General features: G+C 33.5%; 2 protein-coding genes and 1 pseudogene across 2 annotated transcripts; 2 read left to right on the top strand and 1 right to left on the bottom strand.

Moving 5' to 3' along the window:
* Window positions 1-260: 260 nt before the first annotated feature.
* LOC142234583 (uncharacterized) lies at window positions 261-2,500 on the top strand. Its single transcript, XM_075305748.1, has 2 exons — window positions 261-1,893; window positions 1,952-2,500. Exons 1-2 carry the CDS (start codon window positions 1,891-1,893, stop codon window positions 2,384-2,386), a joined length of 438 nt encoding a protein of 145 aa, XP_075161863.1. The 5' UTR covers window positions 261-1,890; the 3' UTR covers window positions 2,387-2,500.
* A 593-nt stretch (window positions 2,501-3,093) lies between these two features.
* On the top strand, window positions 3,094-6,031 carry LOC142235234 (G2/mitotic-specific cyclin-B-like). Its single transcript, XM_075306497.1, has 2 exons — window positions 3,094-4,916; window positions 4,991-6,031. Exon 2 carries the CDS (start codon window positions 5,373-5,375, stop codon window positions 5,760-5,762), a length of 390 nt encoding a protein of 129 aa, XP_075162612.1. The 5' UTR covers window positions 3,094-4,916; window positions 4,991-5,372; the 3' UTR covers window positions 5,763-6,031.
* A 1,008-nt stretch (window positions 6,032-7,039) lies between these two features.
* Window positions 7,040-8,851, bottom strand: LOC142235233 (TGF-beta receptor type-1-like; annotated as a pseudogene).
* Between the last annotated feature and the right edge of the window lie 1,078 nt (window positions 8,852-9,929).

Here is a 9,929-nt window from a genome sequence, read left to right as displayed (position 1 = left end):
CTGCAATATTTTTTCGGCATAATATGATATAATACGCCTGTTATGCCTTTCGTTTTTTAATTTTTGGAATTTCTTTGGATTTTTCATTGCATTCATACTATCGACTACCGATTGAAATGCTAAATTTTTGTCACTATAGTAGTGCAAAAGTTCTTCTAAATTTTCATAATTTTTTAAAATAGAAATTAAAATATTTCTATCTATTTTTGGCATTATTTATTTTTTTTTTTCTTAAAACACTTAAAAACTAATTTGTCAAATTAATAAACTTATTAAATTAAAGAAATTTATATCACTGAACAGAGTGCAAAATTTTATTTGTAAAAAGATTTATTAACTCTATCATAGATCGAGAAATTCTTATAGAATGAATATCCCGTTGCATTAGAGATGCCACCATTTTGCGTATTGGTTATGCCGCCATTTTGCGTTTTGGTTATACATGTAGAATGTCCCAACAAACACAAGCGTTCGAGAAATGTTTATATTCAACATGTCTTCAAACATTTTTAATAGAATTAGATTAGAATTCAATTTGAGAATTTTTTTACACATAACAACGTCTTCTCAATACATTAGGTACAACTTCTCAAATTAATTTTAATGTTTCCAATGTTGGAGATTTTCTTGAAAGCAAAGTCAGCATTCAACAAAACCGATTGCTTTCGAGAAGGTTCAACTGGTTCAAAGAATTTTTTTTTTTTTATATTAATTGTAAGTTATGTTGTTAAAATCGTGGCCTCACATTCACATAAGTGGATACTATGTTCTCGCCCCGGAAACCATCTTATTTGCACTTACGGTACGGTCACACTGAACAAATTTTTAACAGAAATGAAAAAAGAATTATTCGCCACAGCCAAACCAGTTTGACATTCAATTTGGACAAATATTTGTGTGACCATACCCTTAGTTTTTTGAATCAATCTCCATAACTGCATAAGATTTCATCAAAATATGATCAATGCCAAAAATGAATAAAAAATAATTTTATCTACAAAAAAGATGTATAACGAGGATATTATGATTAAATCTTATAAAATTATGGATGGACAAGATGAAGGACATTGCTTGCGAAACATTTAACGTTTTAAAATTAATCAAGTAAAGCAAAATTGTTTTCGGCTTGAAAACTGAACGTTGTACACACCTTTAGTGTGTACACAACTTTAGTGTTTACACACCTTTAGTGTGTACAATATTTGGCGTGAAATATTTAATTTATCCAAAAACACTATTCTTTATACAAAGCACCAAAAATGCATGATGTTTCTCTAAAACTGTTTATATGCGATTTTTTTATATGACTTAGCTTAGAATTCAATATGAAAAATTAGTGAGAAATTCGCGTTCTCAACAAAAAACAGACATTACCCTAAACAATAGAATTCAACACGTTAGCAACAATTTCTCAACATATTAGCAACAACTTTTCAAATTAATTTCATTTTAATGCTTCAAGCCTATTGGAAATTTTGTTGAAAGCAAGCAATTTGCAAGGCCATTTGAATTAATGTTTAAAGGTAAGTACTATGTTCACTTTTCGAGTTGAAATTTTCGCGGTTACTTTATAATATAAGTATAAGTTTGTTTTCATTTATAATTTTGATTATTTCAGGAGAAGTAATCGCGAAAATAAAGTGATTTTCAACTCGAAAACCGAACATAGTACACACCTGAAGATGGGATTCACTATCAAATTGATATGGCGTTAAATATGAAAAATTCTCATCCTTGTGTTTGTTGGGTTGTGGCATCTCCGAATAAATACACATATGGCATCTCCAAAAATGTCCTAGCTCGGATTGAAATTTCAAAAAAAGATCAGTTGCTGTCGTTTAATCAACGAGTGAACATAAAGCGCTACCGAAAAATTATAGATTCTATAAAATGGTGAGTTTTTATCTTGGACAAATATTTGGACAAATTTTTACGAAATCTTCTTTTTCAGAAGCCAATAAGAATTCCAATAGAATTAAATATTAATCTCACCTTAGAAGGTAACAATAGGAGAAGTAGAGGAAACAATAATGGAAGGCAAACCATACGGCGTCGACAAGATAGAGAAAGTTTAAGTCGGCGCCAGCTAGAGCAGCGACTTGAACAAATTACAGAAGAGCTACGCAGATTAAGAATACAAAATGAACAATTGCAACAAATTCCACGGCCAATGCAACTACCCACTACTTACCAATACCCTCAATATTACAACCAGTATCCATATGGAAATCAAAATATCCCATATTCACGACCATCTTCATTAAATACGGTAAATAATTCGAGAGCTACGACCCAGACAGTGGCTTCGAATGGTCCAAGCATGTCTACCACTGCGACTTCGGACCCAAAAATGGTTCCACCGCCTTCGAATGAAAATCCAAAATAAATAATGTATGCTATATTGATTAGTTTTATTTCTTTATTAATGAAATTAGTACATAGTTTTTCTTATTATAATTGTTCCTTATCATAGTTTAATAATGAATAAATGAATTTCTATTAAAAATACTACTGTTTTTTATTGACTTTGAGTAGATAGAACTGAATCATATTTATATTAATGATCATGAAAAAATATAATTTCTAACTCTATCAATTTTTAAATTTCTGATTTTCAGGTCAAAAAACATATGGCTGGAAATAAAAACATACTCTCGCATTTGGATAATTTGCATTTAATTTGTCAAATAATTTCGTTTAACGTATTCTAATATACGTTTTAGTTGATTAATATAATTTTGATTAATTTATGCTTTATATTTTCATATAATATTGAGTAATACATTGTAGTTCGCCTAATCGGCCTTTTAAAGAATAGCTTAAGTAAATGGAAATAAAAATAAAATAATATCTGGCGAAATTCAAATTTTTGTATTTTATGTATAAGTATAAATATTAGGTAATTAATTAAAATACGTTTGTTAATTTAAATTGCAATTTTTAAATTGTGGATATATAATTTTTATTGCCACTGTCATGTTTTTTTGAGAATTTCACGAAAACATGCCTTTATAACAAATAAAGGTATTTTTTAGAACATTGCGATTGTTGTGGCTGAACGAACGTAGGTGGTAATTTTTATTCTATGGACCTGCTAAACTTTTAGGACCACCAAAGTGTCCGAACATTTTGCTATCAAATTCGCTTCAATATGATTATTTTGAAAAGCATCTACATGTCCAAGGGAATGAAGTTTCCTATTTTAAGGCCAACATTAAGATGGCATTATTGCGCTCTTTTTTACGATTACATATTCATGCATTGCATCATTCCCCATCAAGTTGTAATAAAATTTGCAACAAGAAGTTACAATTTTATTCTCTTTTCGAGGATTTATCATTGATTTTAGCGGCTAAACTCAAACTTTGGTATTCCATATCGAAAACTATATACCATTGGACCTATTAGTTAATATAAGTCCGTGCTGTGAAAGCTTTGTTTTCGATATCCCATCTCGATCACCGTTCTGTTTAGGGGCATATGAAACCAGTTTTCCCATTTTAGGGTAATTCTTTTTGTAATTGTAGTCTGACTTCTGCCACCAATCAGAAATTTGTTTTCGATTTTCCCGATATTGAACAACTGTTCTCTTTTTTCCTAAAATAATTTATATTCCAGTTTATTAAATTATGTAAAAACATAAATTTGTGTGTAGGTAATCTAATTTTTGAAACTGATTAATTTTTACTCGAAATTGTCACACTTTGTCTCAGATATTACTCTGTGCATCCTTAATAGGACAATTTGTACACCCTACGGTGAGTACTACGTTCGGTTTTTCTAGCAAAATACTAAATTAAAATTGCAAATATATACAGCGACCCACATAAATATTGACACACCAATCAATTTTGTTTAAAAACCATATTTATAAAGTTATACGAAGCTATTTTAAATTAAAAGATATTTCAATTTGGATTGCAACTGCATTAAGAATATAGATCATTTTTTATTTTAGAACAGAATTTGTTCTTTCAATATTTAAATTATAAAAAATTAAAACAAGGTACATTTTTTGATTAACAAAAGTATTGGCACAGGTAGTTCCAAATTAGTTTTTTGGTACATTTAGTACTTTTTGGGCATTAATTTTTGTTTGATAACATAATCAAACAGTTTTTTGTTTTATTTGTAATTATATTCCCCCATTCTTCCATCAACAATGTACCAAATTTCATCAAAATCGGTTAATAATAGTAGCCTGAATATTGTGAACAACAAATACATGGTAAGGCGGACGAACACCGAGGGCTAAACTGACTCAGGAGGTGGTTCTGAGTCGATTGGTATATATTTTAAGGAGCTTAAAATAAATATTTTTGGCAGGCACATTTTTTCGCAGATACCCTAACCACAATGTGATTTAGGGAGCTTGTGTGGGGCACTGGATATGAAGACGAGTATATTTTTATCAAGTCTTGTTAGGAATCGAAAAATTCTAAGGTTAATATTTTATCTATTACTTGCTCATTTAAAAGCCCCAAAAATTATATCCAATAATCTCTGCTTTTAGTTTGAGATATCATACTATAGTCACTTGGTTATTTTAATGTAAACTTTAACCTATACTTTACCTCATTTCAGTTTGAAAGATTCAAAACTGCAACATGTTTTGGGCGCCACCAAAGCAAGGGTTGACACCCACTGGAAGAGACAACAACAACCACGACCACAGTTGGAGGTGCTACTCGTACAAATGTTGCCACTGGGGAAACAGTGACTACCGCAGTTCCAGCACAACGCAAAGTTCTAACACGTTCCAATTCGGTGCGCTTAGGCACAAGTTCAACAACGACCACACGGGTTAGGAGGTTTGCAACGTCATGCATCAACAAACTCACATTTGCAAGTTGGGCAAAATAAAGTCAAAACGCTGACCACAAAAAGGGTCGAAAATAAAGTGCAACAAGTTAAAAGTAAGTTCATCCTGTTATGTTTCGATTTGTTAGGAATTTATTTATTTCACAAATTTCTTGTTAATCTGTTTCAGTTATTAATAAAACTAGCAAGACTGATTCAGGTGTTACTGTGGAAACCACCCTACGCCGCGAAGGCAGTAATCTATGGCGCAAATCCTTAATAAAACTCAAAGTTGCCATTTCTCAAAATACCAAACAACCATTGGTCAAATCCAACTCAGGTACTACCTTAAACCGCAAAGAAGTTAAAACTGAACCCACAAATGCCGCTGCCGCCACAGCCCCTACTGAGGAAAATAAGTTGAAAATTATTAGTGTTCAATCACATTCAACCAACTTTTAGACGATGTCAAGGACATTGATGATGGAGACTCTGAAAACTTGGTCCTTGTCTCTGACTATGTAAACGATATATACGCTTATCTCTTCAAGCTAGAGACTGAACAACCTGTTATGAAAAATCATTTGGAAGGACGAGCTGAGCTCTATGCTAAAATGCGAGCAGTTCTTATTGAAGTGCATACACAATTCCATTTGGTTGCCGAAACATTCCAATTGGCTGTGGCCATTAGTGATCGCTATTTGCAAATTGTTAAGGACACAAAACGTTCCCATTTGCAATTGGTGGGTGTTACGGCTCTCTTTATTGCTGCCAAATATGAGGAGCTATTTCCACCAGCCATTGCTGATTGCATATATATCACCGACGATACCTATACTAGCAAGCAAATACGCCAAATGGAATTGCAAATATTCAAAGGGTTCCAAATAGTACCTGATAAAAGATGGGAAATCGATTGGTGTATTCTCCAGAACTCACTAAGCAACCAACAAGATCCATGAAAGGAAAAATATACCTTCTAGGTCTTCAATAAAATAAACCGATCTGTGAATTTACATCTACACTGAAAATATTTTGTATTGCATTGGTCAATCTTATATTTGGCCCAAATATGTCTTTACAAACACTGATTGAGAAAAAACAATAATAACACTTCCATTCGGAATTTAATTCCGAATTTATTAACACCAAATGCTTTTAAAATAAAACCACAGTTTATTAATTTATAAATAAAATGTTTTATTAAAAAAACTATTCGTTTTTTTTTACAAAATAAACATAGAAATAATTGTTTCTTTTTTATTTAATAAATGTAGCTTGGGTTATGGTTTGGCAATTATTCAAAAACTTAGTATATGGCAGTATTATTGAAACGACAATAAAAATGTAGCAGTACTTTCTTATAATAGATTTATGTATATATAAGTGTATATAAAATGGTTATTTACAAGGATATATAACTTTTTCAGTTTTTGTTTTTTATATTCTTAACAATTAAAGGCCTTAAACCTTCCCTAATGTTATCATATATATACAATTATTCAATATAAACGCTTTAGGAAAAAGTGTTTAAAGCAAAGGAACAATATTTGTTTTTTATTATTAAGTTAAGGCAGGCTGGGTTAACCAATTTTTTATGATTCGTTGCTAAACTTTGATCATTGTGAACCAAAAAAAGGTTCTTTGGTATCGGGGAAAAACAAAAACGCCTTTCATGAATTTCATTGTTCAAATATTTGGGATTCCGATCTACATATTACCAAACCAATGTTGTTCCTCACGAGGTACGTAAATATTCTATGTACATAAATACTAGAGGTGTGCACGTGACACGAAATTGTCGTGACTCACGAACATTTTCGTGATTCGTGCGTGAGTCACACTCATGACAGCAACGTGAGTGTGCGTGATTAACAAACCAAAATGTCGTGCGTGAGCGTGAGTCACGAAAATAATATATTCGTCGTTGTGCGTGAGTAACTAATTACACTCACGAAATTCTTCCTGCTCACCAACATAAAACGTTTCAATTACAATTTTAGTGACACCTGGGATGTTAAGAGTTTAATAACACTCGATTTTAATAATGCTCATGTTTTCAGACATCAACATAAAACGCTTCAATTACAATTTTAGTGACACCTGGGATGTTAAGAGTTTAATAACACTCGATTTTAATAATGCTCATGTTTTCAAACACTTCGGTAAGGTAAATTAATCATAAAATTATTCGTGAGTCACGATATTACTCACGTGCACACCTCTAATAATACGATAATTATTACAGAACATAGAGAAGCTTTAATGCGTACAGTTTTGAGAAAAGTTCACAAAGAAATTCCAACTGCAATGACGGACAGAATAATGTTTCTACACTAAGCATTTCAATCTGATTGCACGCTTCCATTGTTTTCGTCTCGGCAAACATTTCAAAGATATCAGTATAAATCACTCTATATTTTTCAAATCTCTTTCGTAAACATATAAAACGTTTGTTCATCTATCAATTATTTGATGTAATTGATGTGTTCATGATGCGTATCGTTAATATCCATCACTTCAACATGAATTGGAAGGACTCCTGATTTGTAACTTTCATTTTATGGATATCACGTAACAAATCAATATTTGGTTTTTTCTTGGACCCGAGTATTTGACAGAAACTTTTTGATTCTAAGAGCTGTAAAACGCGCTACTGGGTTAGCATACCAACATTCTTTCATGACTTTGGCTAAGCTGTGTAACACATCTGAAGCATGCCAACGATTGGAAATGTTGGGCCTCATTTTATCAATACAAACAAACGACCTGTAAAAAGCAAATTAATTTTAGTATGAGATGATACATAAAATGATATGCACGGGTTAATTTGGTAATTCTTAAATTGTAATTTTTATTTTTTAACATACCTTTTTTCACTTCCTCAATGCTGGGATCGGGCTGGACCACATCATAGTAAGGCATTTAATATTCATCATATATCATGTCAATATAACAGTGTCGAGCAATCTCCCATAAAATTAAGCCAAAAGCGTAAACATCGGTCTTCTTATATGAATCAAAATGTTGAGCAATCGTGCTCTCATCCAGAATTTCAGGTGCCACATAGCGTTTAGTACCTACTCAATGTGCCTCACTACTAAACTCAAATCAGCAATGGCACAAGTTAAATTGGATTTAACCAATATATTTTTCGATTTCAAATCACGATGGGCAATTTGCCGGTTTGTCACGTGTTGCCACAATATCCATGTGGAGGTGAGCCAAACCTGTGGCAATTTATAAGGCCATACTCAGCATTGTGTTTGTATCTACAGTATGCGATGTAATCAAAAAGTGAACCATTCTCATGGTAATCTGTGACTAGCCATAATTGTGTCCAAGTCCCATTATCTAAAACAAACAATCGTCAAGTATATATTTTGACCCAATAATTTTAGAATGAAGCTTACCAACAATGTCAGCTGCTATGAAATAAAATATTTTCATGACGCAACGTACCAGCCTGATATATTTCTGCTTCACGAGCATTCCTCTCGACTAGAAACAATTTTTAGAGCCACATTTTCACCACGTCAATGACCGCGCCAAACTTCACCAAAGCGACCCTTTCCAATAACATGGCACAATTGGATCGTATACAGAATCCTCAGGAGCAAATGGACGGGCTCGACTGGTACCATGATCTTCTTCAATCTTATTTATTTTTTATAAAAATATTAATGTTGCTGGCCTTTACACCGTTTTTGCAAAGCGTCTCTAATAACAAGTTATATCTGTTATATCAATTTGTCCGCCATTTTCTATGTGTTATATATCGTTCGCAGAGTTGCCAAGGTAACATACGAGCCTAATTTTCATTAATATACCCCCTTTTGACGACCGAATTTTAGTCAAACATACTAAGTTCACGTGAAAATAAAATGAAGCGAATAAATACAACTTTTCTTGCGAAAATATATTATACCTGCATGCTCCACAGTAGAATTCAATAAATTTTAATTAGTTACAACCAATGAAATTATCTTTATGTTGGTCAAGCAATTTCCTGCATTGCAATTTTTGGACGTTCATTATTTCGTGCCGAAATTCTAATGAAATAGTGTCATGCTCTTTAGTGCGTCCAACAGTTTCTGGAAAATTTTGTTCTACACTCGGCGTTTCCCAGATACATGTGGTATACCAAATTGTAGGTATTGATGTCCTCTACCAAGTTCCGTTGCGTCCAACAGTTTCTGGAAAATTTTGTTCTACACTCGGCGTTTCCCAGATACATGTGGTATACCAAATTGTAGGTATTAATGCCCTCTACCAAGTTCCGTTGTCATTTTTGTGTACGAAGTCCATTCCTGGCCTCAGCGCTGGAAATACTGTCCTGACCACCAGTGCGTCCAACAGTTTCTGGAAAATTTTGTTCTACACTCGGCGTTTCCCAGATACATGTGGTATACCAAATTGTAGGTATTAATGCCCTCTACCAAGTTCCGTTGTCACTTTTGTGTACGAAGTCCATTCCTGGCCTCAGCGCTGGAAATACTGTCCTGACCACCAGTGCGTCCAACAGTTTCTGGAAAATTTTGTTCTACACTCGGCGTTTCCCAGATATATGTGGTATACCAAATTGTAGGTATTGATGTCCTCTACCAAGTTCCGTTGTCACTTTTGTGTACGAAGTCCATTCCTGCCCTCAGCGCTGGAAATACTGTCCTGACCCCCAGTGCGTCCAACAGTTTCTGGAAAATTTTGTTCTACACTCGGCGTTTCCCAGATACATGTGGTATACCAAATTGTAGGTATTGATGTCCTCTACCAAGTTCCGTTGTCACTTTTGTGTACGAAGTCCATTCCTGGCCTCAGCGCTGGAAATACTGTCCTGACCACCAGTGCGTCCAACAGTTTCTGGAAAATTTTGTTCTACACTCGGCGTTTCCCAGATACATGTGGTATACCAAATTTTAGGTATTGATGCCCTCTATCAATATCCGTTGTCAGTTTTGTGTACGAAGTCCATTCCTGGCCTCAGCGATGGAAATACTGTCCTGACCACCAGTGCGTCCAACAGTTTCTGGAAAATTTTGTTCTACACTCGGCGTTTCCCAGATACATGTGGTATACCAAATTGTAGGTATTAATGCCCTCTACCAAGTTCCGTTGTCACTTTTGTGTAC

This window comes from Haematobia irritans, chromosome 4 (assembly GCF_050003625.1).
Source record: "Haematobia irritans isolate KBUSLIRL chromosome 4, ASM5000362v1, whole genome shotgun sequence".
Taxonomy (NCBI): domain Eukaryota; kingdom Metazoa; phylum Arthropoda; class Insecta; order Diptera; family Muscidae; genus Haematobia; species Haematobia irritans.
The sequence above is the reverse complement of the archived record's forward strand: the minus strand, read 5'-3'. Positions and strand labels throughout refer to the sequence as shown.

Coding starts and splice junctions, on each gene's coding strand:
- LOC142235234 (XM_075306497.1), top strand. CDS start 5,373: ATGAAAAATCATTTGGAAGGACGAGCTGAGCTCTATGCTAAAATGCGA.